A 13,452-nucleotide genomic window follows, 5' to 3' on the forward strand; every position below is an offset into this window, starting at 1 on the left:
AAAAAGGACTAAGGAGGGCATAGTGTTAGTCATAGACAGGAGACCATAGTTACAGACTTATAGAAGGTAGGGTTGTGAAATTCCTGTAATTAAAAAAAAAAATCCCAGGCTTCCAGAAATCCAGGTTGGAAGATTCCCAGATGTCCTGCTTAATTTCTCCTGATTCCAGGAATATTCCATCTGAGATTTCAAGAAATCCTGGGAATTTTGGGAGAGTTGGGAATACTGCAACACTAATTGGGGGTCATAGTGTTACTAACCTGGTAACGATGGGGACCTCAGCCAGCCCGTTGAGCATGACTGCAGGTGAGAGACGTACAAACGCCACCACAGGCTTGTCTAGGAACTCCGCCTCACCCACCAACACATTGGACGCTTCCGCTCCCGGTGGAATCTTCTTCATGAAATGGAGGTCTATCTAGATGGACACAGGATAGAATGTGCCATTTTTAGTGGAGCATTTTTCGACTGAAGTCTTAATATAGCATTCTACTGTATTAATATCTCAACTCCTCAATTCAAACGAAGAGTATTCATGGATTGCACGTTTCGTCACAATATTGTTTTGTATATTTGTTTTAAGACTGATGCCAACTGAGAATTCTACTCAATGCATTGTCAGTGGGCGCTGTCTAAATTGCATTACTGTGGCTTGGAAACACGATGACATTTCAAAAGTAGGCAAATAATTAGTAGGAAAACTTTTGTTATCATTGTGATGTCGCCAGATTGACTTTAGATGCATTATAACTTTAGTGAGCTAGCTAAGATTGAGGGGACAGCACCGAATTCTAGCTAGTTGACATTACCATTGCTAGCTATTTTTGACAAACTTTGATAGCTAATGGCAACATTGCCATCTCTCTAAAGTAAATTTGGCCACATCATAATCATGTCAAAGTTGTTTCCTACTAATTATTTGCTTACTTTAGCAATGTCATCGTATATCGAGGCCACTATAGTGTAATTTTAACTAAACAGTCATTAGTCCCCATTATGTGTGGGCACCAGTCGCCTTAATGGCGCAGGTGTTGTAAGAATGCTCATAACAATGGCATGACGTAACCGAGTGATGAAGGTGCAACCCATAAATAGGAAAAGACAAGCAGAAAATCTGAAATACATTCTCAAAACAAAAATAGCCCTAACTAAAAATGTGTGACTAGGGTTACAAAATTCTGGTAACTTTCCTAAAATTCCCTGGTTTTCTGGATTGCCTGCTAGTCTTCTCCTGACTCCGGGAAACGTCCAACTAGGATTTCTGTCAAATCTAGGAATTTTGGGATACTTACCAGAATTGGCGACAGCGTAGCCTAGTGGTTAGAGCGTTGGACTAGTAACGCTCTAAAGGTCACAAGATCGAATCCCCGAACTGACAAGGTACACATCTGTCATTCTGCCCCTGAACAAGGCAGTTAACCCACTGTTCCTAGGCCATCATTGAAAATAAAAATTTGTTCTTAACTGACTGGCCTAGTTAAATTAAATAATAATAATTATGCAACCCTTGTGATAATAGTGCATTTCCTGTTAATAGCTAGATATAGATTGGCCAACTGGACCATATTTCATAACATAACATGAACATGTGTTATAATAAACTATTACAGAAGATTCCCATAAATCAGTCTAAAGTGGTATCTTCATTTACATAACATTTCCAGAGGTTATCATCTCCTTGTTGTTACACTGTGTCTGCCCCTGCAGTGACACATCCATCCAGACCTGAGCCTGCCTGGCTGCCTGCAAACTGATCCTCCTGTCTCTGTTCTGCTGTGATCCTGTCTGGCTGCTATGGAGCCGCACTGCGTCAAATGGAAGTGAGGTAACTTTAAGAAGAGGCAGTAGGGGCATCGGAGTCCCAGCTATAAACTCCATGCTCACTGCTAACAGAATAAGGAGGCCTCAAACTATATTGTAGCGAAGTGGAACAGAAAAGCTCAGCCTACAGAATGTGTAGCAAATTGAAGTAACTTAGCAATTGCCTTTTTTATAATATTATAGGACAATAAATGTGTAACATGAGCTTCTGCCTCCTGACAGAAGAGGATGGATATGAACGAGCAGCAGTTACTGAGGTTAAATATATTATTATTTGTACTTTTTATTGATAGATACAGTGAAGATGTGATTGAGAAGAGGGGGATAGAGAGGGACATAGAATGGAAAGTGACACAGTCAGGGTTTGAACCCTATACTTCAGCGGCAATGTGTGGTCTGTGAGCAGCAGTACCACCACCAGATCTACCCCTGGCACAATACTGAGGTTAATGGAGGTGCTATTGTTAAAGTTTACCGTTCAAATACAGGCCTAAGTATGTTAAATAGGCATGTTAAATCCAGGACATCCGTAGAACACTCTCTATTAAGCTTCTTTGTCCCAAAAATATTTGGTTGCATTTTATTTATGGTTTTATTCAACCACATTAGACAGTCTTAAATACATTCTCAGAACAAGAACAAACGGCTCTGATACTTTGGTATCAGGTCACAGACAAATGGTTACTACAAAAGGTTAGGATTTAGAGGTAAGTGAGACTGCTGTTGTCCCAGTCTAATCTACAGTGCTAACGGCAGTGTTGCTGAGATGACTGTTTTGATCTAGAGTGGTTATAATGGTTTAAATCCTAATCCACATAAAGAGGACTTTTGTGGATCAAAAAAGCAACAAGTACAAACAAATGAAAATGGAACAGATTATTTTTAACGTTCATACACCCGTCAACTGCAACAGCTGGTATGTTAAGTGCAGTATGTGGCAGTGTTGTATGTTAGTGAGTTCAAGGCCTATATTCATAAAGTGTCTCAGAGTTGGAGTGCTGATCTAGGATCAGTTTGGCCTTTTAAATCATAATGAATGAGGGGGAGGGACCTGATCCTAGATCAGCACTCTTACTCTGAGATTCTTTGAGAATACGGGCCCAGAATGTCTTACTGTACCTTACTGAAGTCCACAGCACTGTTCTCTCTGCTGACTTCAGCTTTGCCATCATTGGGGATGGGTAGAGAGGTCTGGGGAATCACCTGACCTGGAACAAAAAGAGAGGAAGGAGTCCAATAAGTTAACTACTGAACCCTCTATATCAGACCAACATCAAGGTTTCACAGCAGTGCAGGTGCCAATGGTAATAAAGCACAGCGTCTCACAGAGAGAGAGAGAGAAAGAGAGAGCGCACTCTTGGGATACCAAAATGACCAACATTGCTTTAGATATCTATAGATTTGCACTGTAATGGTGATGTAATCTGGGATTTATCAGACATTGGCAAAGTACCCTTATTTAGTGCAGATCCCAAGAGAGGACTGAAGATAAAGCCTAAGAGTGGCTGCATGGGGGAGGATGGGAGTCATGGATGGCCTTGGTGAGGATGAGTGGGCAAAGCTTGTCCATTAGGATTTCAGCATGATCATTTTAGCATTATCATTGTGTCAAGGAGACTGACTGATGCAAACAGGAAATTAGCCCACAGCTGTCAGAGTAGAGCAAAAGGATTTAAATTGGAAGGATTACTTTTTATTTGTGAGAGGGCACAGATTAATACTAATTTCAATGTTTGATCCATTCACAAGCCAGTAGAAACTATCAGTGACTTACGGATGCATAACAAATCGAAATAATCAGAAATAAAAGCATGCCTTGCAATGATTCATTTTGACTCATATATCCACATGAACTCAATGAGAGAAGCGCCAAGCAATTTACCAAGCTAGCTGCCCATGAAGAAACACCACAGCCTCTTTAGCTTTAAATGACATTACTTGCAATGAGTAGGAGGGTGCCCTCACTAACATGGCCCTGGTTTTGTTAATTAGTCCCACACTCGCTGTTTGCCCTCTTTAATTTAGCTTTTGGATAAACACTCTACTTAAATGAACGTGCCTGTGTCACACCACTCTGAATTAAATTACAGCAGAGAGTGACTCGCTAAAAGGGTTTTGGGTGGTCTTCATGTATCAAAATTGCCATGTGGAATGCTGGCAAACTTGCTTCCCGAAACATAATTCCTGTAAAAGGTGATGGACATTCTCAATAAGGTATCATTCTGTATTATCAGTGAACCCTGCTGCTCGGGGTCCTTTCTCTTCTGAATGTTTCCCTGTCCACATCTTCTACACCGATCACACCGTATCTCTATGTTTTCAATTCTGATATTAAAAACATATAACTCCATGTATAGTCGATGTTAATGTTCACGATAAGAGTACAGCGACTTGATAAATATGCCTAATAACTGTCGCTGATGTCTCATTGTGATCAATGGCATGCACTTACAATGTACGGCTCATATGATATGAGTTATTGTCGACACTATACACTAACTGACTCTTGGTTAAATGAGCTGAAGCACAAAGCACAACCTCTAACTGTTATTGACAGAAACAACTTTGAAATGAGCAACCTTCACAAGTTATGTTTTAAGGTGTGCTAGCAGTAGAGAAAGGTTCTATCAAGGTTTAAGAGTGGCCTTGGTTTGGGTCATCCTCCTTGTCCACGGGCTGGATATCAGAATGGGGTCTGGGGCCTTTTTCTGTGGTCTAGGGCCTGGGGCCTGTGTGTGGAGTGGCTGGAAGGTGGCGGGTGGTGGATGAGGTCAGGAGTGGAGAGGAGATGGAGGAGGAGACACACTGGGGACAACACAGTGGCCGTGGGGTGCAGGATGAGACCTGCCTTTCACTGCAAGACCCCGCTGCCATAAATGAGCACCAGAAGGAGGATTTAAGGGTAGAACAGAGTGATGGACCACCTGCCAGACACACATACACACATTCATCCACATATACAGACACACAAAAGCACACACACACACAAGGAAACAAGAGAAGAGAGACACACTGAACACTGAACAGAAGGTAAAATATGGACAATGTAATGTAGAATGAGAAAGTTATCCACATGGGATGATTGAAACCACTACTTACAAGATTATTTCCAATTTTAAAGTTGCTGTGACCAGAGGTAAAAAGTGAGGAGAACTGAAACACTTCTGAATGCACCAGGGCCCAGGTTTCACCAAACATTTTTGAAGAAGAAATCTAGGATTTTTCTTAAAAGAAAAATAAGAAGTTCATAAGATAGTTCTTAGGTGCAATTCCTAAGAACTATTCTTAAATCCCATACTATCTTCTGCAATATTTTAGTGATTCCATACCCTCTTAAACATTATGTGTTTGAGCTAAAGACTTCTGTAGATCATTGTTGCCATCAGATGTGTCTATTTCTCCTGCATCCACTGATGCCAACCATTAGTCTGTGCGATTGACGGGTGCTGAACAAGAGCTTTGCGAGACTCGAAAACGCTTCATATTCAATTATTGCATTGCGATCTTGCCTCATGTTTTCTCAAGCATCTCTCAGATGTATTTCAGACACTCATCTTGTGGACATTAACGTTTATTTCACTAATTTCAAGTTCAAGTACAAATTCTGCCCAGGACATAGATTATATAATATTGTAATAACCTCACATCTCCGAACTCCACACAGTTGTAACTGACTGGTTGGATATTAATTTCCAATTTCTTTCAGGTTTTTGCTTGACAGACCTTTTTTATTGACATTTGTCAATAAAACTCAAGAATGCAACTGTTTATGTCAATTTTGTGTTCTATAAAACACTTCAATGTGAGGCTAAATATGAGGACATAAAAGATAAGATCAAATGAAAATAGTGAATTTTCAGGTTTTAGATCCAGGGACTGGCTGGATTAAATTAGATCAGAACTTTTCAAATATCTTAAAATGATTGTTGCTACTTACTTGAGCAGAGAGCTGCCTGTTACTCACCGTTCTTGTCCATGGACTGGGGCTCGGACTGCTTCTTGTCAGCGAAGGAGCGTACAATGGGGATGCGGTTAGCCAGCTTCTTCTGGTTCTGGTGGTGGTGCTGTTTGAGGAGGGACTCTCTCACCTTCCTCCTCACCTCGTCCCCCAGTGGACCCACGGTCTCCTGCTGGTCCAACACCATGTCTGACAAACAGGACCACACAGTCAACAGTTCGACAGCAATTAGGAAACCATCTATTACATTCGGATTACAATGCTTACAATTAAAGATTGAAATTAAGATCATAGAACAGGGTAATTTTCACTAGGAACAAAACGTTATGTTGCAAAACGTTTCTCTACGGTATGCACTAATGAATACAACACAGGCGTATGGGGTAGTTCCAGATGCCACTCTGCTCCACAGCAGTGATTTTCAACCTGTGGTCCGCGGACATTACTTTTCACAAAGCAAATTGTTTAACAAACATCCATCTGTAATAATCTGCCTTTAATCTGTTACATTCCCTGATCAAATTGACTCTACATTTTACTGCTAAGACATTTTGTGTTAAGACATTCCGTGACTCAGTTAATGGTGGTCATCAAGAAATGTTGACTGTGATTTGATGGTCCCCTGAAAGGAAAAGGTTGGGAGTCACTGCTCTATTGTACAATACCTGCTACTTCCTCCACGGTGCTGGCCCTCATGTCGAGCAGCACGATGCCTGTGAGGATGCAGCTGCGCAACTCGAACAGGCTGTGCAGGGACAGCGTGGCAACGTAGGGCTTACTCCAGCGCTCTCCTCCATCCTCCACGTCCTCTTCGAACTTCAGCCACCTGTATGAGGGACAGAGGCCCAGTTTCATGTCAAACTGTTCCAGGGGACTAGGGGATAGATGACAGACAGCTGTCCAGCCATCTGGAAGCCCTGTACTGATAGCGCTCAGCTTACACAGACGGGGACACCAAGAACGTACTGATGCTGTGCCGGAGTCTGGTCGAGCGGTAATGCACTCGACTCCGGACCATGCCCCTCAGTGATGGGGTTCGAACCTTGGTCCGGCTGCTGCAGTCTGTGCCCTGCCTACCAGTCATTCCTCCTTAATTGTCTGGCCCCTGTCCTGTCTAAAAACCAATATGAAAAGATATTTGGATCTCCGATTTGCTTTAAAAACAAAAAAAGGAATATATCTATGCTATGGTAGAGACTGACTGACTGACAATCCATTTAAAGGTGTATCAGTCAATATCAATGTGACAGAAAGTATTGTAGTGTAGTATGCACAACATGATATTTATCTAGTCCAGACCTTATGCTTGTTTATTATAAGTAGAGGTACAGAAAAGTTTACTACAAGTAGACAAGGGTTAGTTTCCCTTTAAATCTGGGCTCCCAGATCTCATGCACCAGACTTTATGCACCAGACTTTATAATTAGAGCTTTACTTAGCCCATCCGTCCCCAAGTCTTACAATCCCTCTTTATGTAACGTTAACTCTTTCAGGTAACAGTTTTGGGCATTAGGATATTATCACAGAGAATAAAATGATAAATAAATAAATCATATCATATATACAGTATATCGATTTTATAACTTTGCATGATTAAAAATCAACCTATGGATGAACATGGAATCCCTAGGATGTGTCATTGGAATTGATTGAATGCTTTCAGTAATGACAGGGGTGTGTCATGTGACTCCCTACCTGGCGGTTTCCCTCCACTCGGCGTCCTCTCCGTCTTTCAGGCAGATCTCATCCAGCTCAGTGAAGAGGTCATGGGGGATGTGCTCCTCGTCGTCATCCTCTGTGCCCAGCAGGAACTGCACTCTCTGGGATGGTGTGTCTGGAGCGCAGGGTCAGGTAAGGGCATCACTTACAGTACTGTCTGCCATACAGAATCCCTGATTAAGGAGCTCTGCAGCAGGTTATGCCCATACACGGGCACTGTGCAGTGTGTAGACAGCATCCCCTCTTTTGAAATGCACTATGTAACCATATAGACATAACATATCCTATAGCTCATAAAACAGTAGAAATATAATCCAGCTGCTACTTTTTACATGGGCCAGCCAGGCAGTGGCAATACTTACAGTATGTGGGAGACTCTCTTCCATTGTCCACTCCAGAGTCCAGCTCCCTGCTTCTCTTCCTGTGTTTGTGTCCGTGATGTCGATGTCTCCGGTGGCTCTTCTTCCCAATGGGGACATGTACCCCAATGTAGAGTGTCCTGTGACCTAGATGCAGCCACAGGGATATAAATATGATAAGATAAGATGATAACATAAGATAATAGGTTGAGAGGTGTCACGTGGTATAAAGGATTGGAGACAGGCGCAGGAATACATAATAGGGGGTTTTAATACTCCACCCAAAAATACAACCTGCCATGAATAACCGACCCTAAATCTAGATAGCGGGAATGACTTGTCCGACACCGCCGCAACTTCTGCAGCTGCAACTGGCCCGTCCGGCGCCGCAACTTCGGCAGCTGCAACTGGTCCGTCCGGCGCCGCAACTTCGGCAGCTGCAACTGGCCGATTGACCCACACCGCGGGCCTGTGGTTATCCTCGAGGCCGGTGTCATCCCGCTGCTGGTGGAGCGCATCAGGGGAGGGGTACTGTGCAGAGAAGTGGTGCTGGGTTCCTGCGGTGGACATCCTGGATGCTTCACTGACCAGGGATTTTCACCATCGGCACCCTGACCTACCCGCACTACGTCCCTGTGGTCGTCCCTCAGGCCGGTGTCGTTCCGCTGCTGGTGCAGCACATCGGGATGGGGTACTGTCACGGATTCCCCTGTACCGCTGCACTTCCGTGCACCAGCTCCGCAGGTCTACGTCACCGGCCTCTAGGCGTCACTGAACTGTCTCATTACGCACACCTGATTCCAATTCCCTTGATTAGTAATTGTATATATGTGCCCTTTGTTCACCATTGTCTTGTCGGTTATTGTTCCCATGTCCGTTGGTCTATGAGTACCTGTGCTTTGTTATTTCGGCTTTTGTGCTGCATGTATTGTGCACTTGTTATTATGGGTCTCGTCCCATGTATTTATTAGAGGTTTTACCTCGCTCTTTTGTTTAGGTTACATCCCGGTGTTTTTGTATACGTGTTCGTTTTGGGCTTCGTCCCCGTGCCTTTCATGGCAAGTTGTATTTTTGAGTGGAGTATTAAAACCCCTTGTTAAGTATTCCTGCGCCTGTCTCCAAATCATTTATACAACGTGACAAGAGATAGAGAAATAATTTTATTCAAAGAGGTCACTGATTAAGGCTGCCGTTTCTGTTTGTATTTACGGGTCAATATCAACAGAGATATGCCCACAACAAAGACAAACATTCTGGTTTACACTTTACTTTCTAACCAGCTATAAGTAAATACCAGCTTACATACCGGCTATAAAATAAAGCTAGACACAAATTGCATATATATATCTTAGAATAATCTGGATTTCTACTTCTAAGGTCATGCCACTGATTTTTCATTGAGCGATACAATAACCTACCACAAATCTCTCTGACATTAAACAACTGTAGACCACCCTTTTACTGACATCATTATTTTGTATCAGGGGAGGTCTAAAAATAGATCTCTAGGAATGTGTTATCTTGCAATAGAAGTACTATACAGGCCTCTTAAAATGCCTCTAGTGCATCATCTGGTACGATGAATAAAAAAGACGTCACCTTTGATTACATGAATTGCAGTAAAAAGACCATGAGAGTTTGAAGCATATAGCTGTGTCTGTTAGAATAACATGCAATATTGAGTCAAGCGCAATATATTGCAAATTATCTATCATTTACCGTATTGTACAGATGAATATTATGAAATTGATGAGTAATTCACCCTAGTCTCATATAGAAACTAAACAATTTGCAGTTGACCGGGATCTGTGCAACCAGACAACTGCAGAATGGGGAGGATGATGAGACAGCAAGGAGTTTAGATGGGATATGCAGCAGGGGTGGACCGTCACCTTGCTGATATCAGTGAGACTAAATTGATGTGCTGCTGTGACAGTGTAAGGGTAATCCACCCTGACTCCACGCTCGCTCTCGTCTCGGGGAGAAATACAGCTTTGTGACTGCTCCTTTAGGCCTGGGGCTTTAAGAAGGCAGCTAGCAGCCTCTGCTGTTCAAACCAATTCCAGTTATCCCACAAACACTAGCGTTCAGACCTATCAGAACTCTTGCAACCTATCAGAACTCTTGCAGCATGAACTGACATATCCTCCATCAAAGGATCAGAGAATGAGTCTAGGACCAAAAGCATAAACTACAGCTAGCTAGCACTGCAGTGTATACAGTGTTGTGAGTAGTTGACTTAAAAAGAGAGAAAGACAATAGTTGAACAGTTTTAAACAAACTAATTTCTTCAAAGATGAAGGAAAAGCAAGAGAGAGAGAGCGAGAGGGATAGAGAGAGAGATAGCTATATTTTGTTGTAGTTTCTTCACTTACTTATCTAGCGAATCGAGCTAGCTAGTTTAGCCTACACAAACACCCGGCTCAAACAGAGAGGGATGCTATGTTAGCTAGCTGGCTATGGCTATGGCTATCCAACACTGGAACTCTTTCAAGTCAAGGTAAGCTTTTGTTTTTATTAATTTATTGCCACCGGGGCCCGCCGGTGTAACTGCTAAACTGCTTGCTGACTGTAGACTGTACTGCATGATTGCAGTGGGTTGTCTAACGCTTTAGTTCTAGTAGCTATGTTGACTATGACGTTAGGTAATATGGTGACAACAATGTAGGCTGTGTGTAGCGGTTAGCAGTTATGATATGTTTTTTTCGACTAGTCCGAGACAGCTGTTTTGTGTTGTGCACTGAAGTCCACAAGCGAAGGGAAAAGGTGAGAGGAGAGTACGTAGATGCGAGAAGGAATTATTCAACGAGCAAAGTGATCATGCTGTTTGTATGTGGGTGCTATGAAAGTGTTTGCAGGTGATCAGGGGTGTATTCATTCCGCCGATTCTTTTGAAAAATGTTTCTTAAACGGAAGCAAAGGGAATGAAACGGTGATATACATACCGGAATTTGTTCAATAGAAACTCTAGTTTGCAACTGTTGCACTAATGTTTACACCCTAGATCAGCTAGATGCAGGCAGAAGTGTGCAAGGGTGTATTGAATGTCTCACTGTCTGTCACCTTGATTGCACACATTTTTCTCTCAGCCTGTGCACCCACGTTGTAAACTTTCATTAATAGCCCAGGTTATAGCAACCTCATGATAGGTATAGGGAATATGTGAGTATCATGTAGTAGCCTAAACCTATCAATATTACATTGAACTGGGTGAATGGAATATGAATGACAGTCAACCAACATGCTGTACTAGAAATAAGGCCATGCTCAGAAAATGTATATTTGTCCTCCCTCATCTTAAACGGCACTGACCGCTACTGGTGTGTACTCAGACTGTGTTGTTCAGGTACTGTGATTCTGGCCTAGGGGCTTGTGCGTGACTTCACACGGAAGAGACCTGAGCACACACTGTTGGCGTGAGCTGAATCCTAGTCACAACACACAACATAGAGTCACCAGCCACTATGCATTAGAGCAACTTAAGAACCAGGCAAATCAAACTTCACAATGTGTTACTATGTGCTAAAATGAGCAGGTCTTCTCTTTGGTCGTCAGGTTTGTACAATTCAGATGCAAAGATAGATGATTTTCAGCGATCTACACACTATTGATATCATGAGTCACGACTAACCGACCAATCAGAGTATTTCCCTGTCCTCCTGAAGTGCACTGCAGCTCAAGCAGCTCTCGTTACCATCCTCTCTAGTCTCACGGGTACGGTGTCCATATTAGGACAGCCTCAGTCTTGAAAACAACAGCCTTCTCTCAAGTGGCCCTGTGGGTTGCCTTCTAACCTTCTTTTCAGGCTTCCACACAATTAACTTAAGGTATTGTACTATATAATGTCAATGTACCTTCGAGTTCCTCCTTCTCAAAATTGGTTTTCAGCATGGACCGGTATCCACCTCTGTCCACCACAGCCTCTTCATCATTTCTCTGTGAAGGAGAGACAAAAACTGAAATGATTGAAGATAATTGGAACAATTGCAATGTTGAATCCATATAGTCATTATGTACATGTAGTCATTATCTTCGCCAAGAGAATATTATTGCTTTAAAAAAGCCTGGATAACAGCCAGGAGTCTCTTTTGGCATGGTTGCTTTGAGGTGCACTGAATCACACTGATCACACTTAGCTAGCAGATTGTAACGGGCTAATGTGACGCGCCATTAACCAATACAGGTTAGGTACTGTTTGGCGTAGCACAGATAGTTTTTTCGCCAACCTTAACTTGGCGATACTTCCTCAATTCCCGACTTGGAAGACAACCAATGTCCGTTATTAAATAAAATAAATATTTTGCTCCATGAAGTAATCCAACGATGTGTACGACGCCATCTTGTCTCTTTCAAATCGTCTCTCATTGACTGAGACAGGTGGGTGTCCACCCCAAATGGCTGAGAGAAGATTTGAAATAGCCAAGATGGCAGTACATATCTAATAACCCCTATCAACCAGCTGGAACAGAGTAATGGTCGGACTAGGGAATATTTTTAATAGCTATATCACACTTTTGTTCATCAAAATAGCACGTTATGCTTGTTGTCTTAGCTGCATGCTCATGGTAGCCAGGTCACCTAAGCATTTCAATGTTCCAGCTCAAACAATAATCTACTCGAGGGTCAACAAAAAAGTACTCAAAGTACAGTTTATTACTGACAAATAACGTTGACAGACTTACACATTATCAAGAATTATAAACTGGCCCGTTAGCTACAATAAGCATTGGGGGCTATAGAAGTGAGTGAGGTTATAACATCGAAACAGAAAGGGTATATAAGACCTTTGTGAGAAGTAAGTTCACCTCAGAAAACGTCATTAAATGGTGACAGAAAGACAGTGTATAGTGGATAGTGTAGATTTACACACTGTGTTTCCTGTTTGGCAAAGCCCCAGTCTGATTAAAAGAGCCTCTTCTAAAAACCCTTATCAGAACGAACAACCACTCAGTCCTATTGCGAATGAACTGGGATGCAGTTACTAAACACATTTTAACACATTTGGCACCTTACACCACACAATCATTGTGCAACGAATCCTCTGCTCTCCAAAACAATAGACGGAGGAAGAAGTGTCTAAATGAAGTGTGAACGTGTCAGATGTGTGGTGCTGATGAGAGGGAGACGTGGGGGGATTAGTGGTGAGTGCTGCTGATTTGATGACCTCACATGTCCACCTATGTAAGGCGGCAGGGATGATGATGAGAGAGAGAGAAACAGTGTGTGAGAGCGAGAGAGGGAGAGAGAGCGAGAGATAGCGAGTGAGAGAGAGAGAGAAGGGACAGATGTGTGTCACGACACAGCAAGATGCTCACAAATCTAATTGAAAGGGATTTCCCCTTCGAAACCCTAGGAATTACAACCTCCAACTGAGCAGTCTTGGTCCTGAGCAGTCTTTGTCCGGATGTGATGTGTTATCAATGTAGATTACAATCGCACAATTATGCTTTGTCATTGTTATGACTTGGGCTATGGTCTCAGGGTGGCTGTTATATTTCGAAGACCAAATGTTATGTTGCTGCTGCAAAAAAATAAGAATTTACAAATAACAGAGATGGCACGGAAATCCAACAACCCAACAACTTCAAGATGTCT

At 42.5% G+C, this 13,452-nt stretch overlaps 1 protein-coding gene across 3 annotated transcripts in view; it reads right to left on the bottom strand.

Moving 5' to 3' along the window:
* LOC129816322 (sodium-driven chloride bicarbonate exchanger-like) overlaps positions 1 to 13,452 on the bottom strand; it is a 56,957-nt gene that overhangs the window by 18,280 nt on the left and 25,225 nt on the right. For all 3 annotated transcript variants that reach the window (XR_008753537.1, XM_055870652.1, XM_055870654.1), the window contains exons 3-9: positions 11,712 to 11,793; positions 7,861 to 8,004; positions 7,475 to 7,613; positions 6,445 to 6,605; positions 5,786 to 5,968; positions 2,941 to 3,029; positions 261 to 418 (exon numbers count right to left, since the gene is read on the bottom strand). Coding sequence is in view for 2 of the 3 variants with exons in the window: in XM_055870652.1 (XP_055726627.1) it covers positions 261 to 418; positions 2,941 to 3,029; positions 5,786 to 5,968; positions 6,445 to 6,605; positions 7,475 to 7,613; positions 7,861 to 8,004; positions 11,712 to 11,793 (956 nt within the window). In the remaining variant the exon portion in view is untranslated. The remainder of the gene's footprint in view (positions 1 to 260; positions 419 to 2,940; positions 3,030 to 5,785; positions 5,969 to 6,444; positions 6,606 to 7,474; positions 7,614 to 7,860; positions 8,005 to 11,711; positions 11,794 to 13,452) is intronic.

The sequence above is a fragment of the Salvelinus fontinalis genome, chromosome 19, assembly GCF_029448725.1.
Source record: "Salvelinus fontinalis isolate EN_2023a chromosome 19, ASM2944872v1, whole genome shotgun sequence".
Taxonomy (NCBI): domain Eukaryota; kingdom Metazoa; phylum Chordata; class Actinopteri; order Salmoniformes; family Salmonidae; genus Salvelinus; species Salvelinus fontinalis.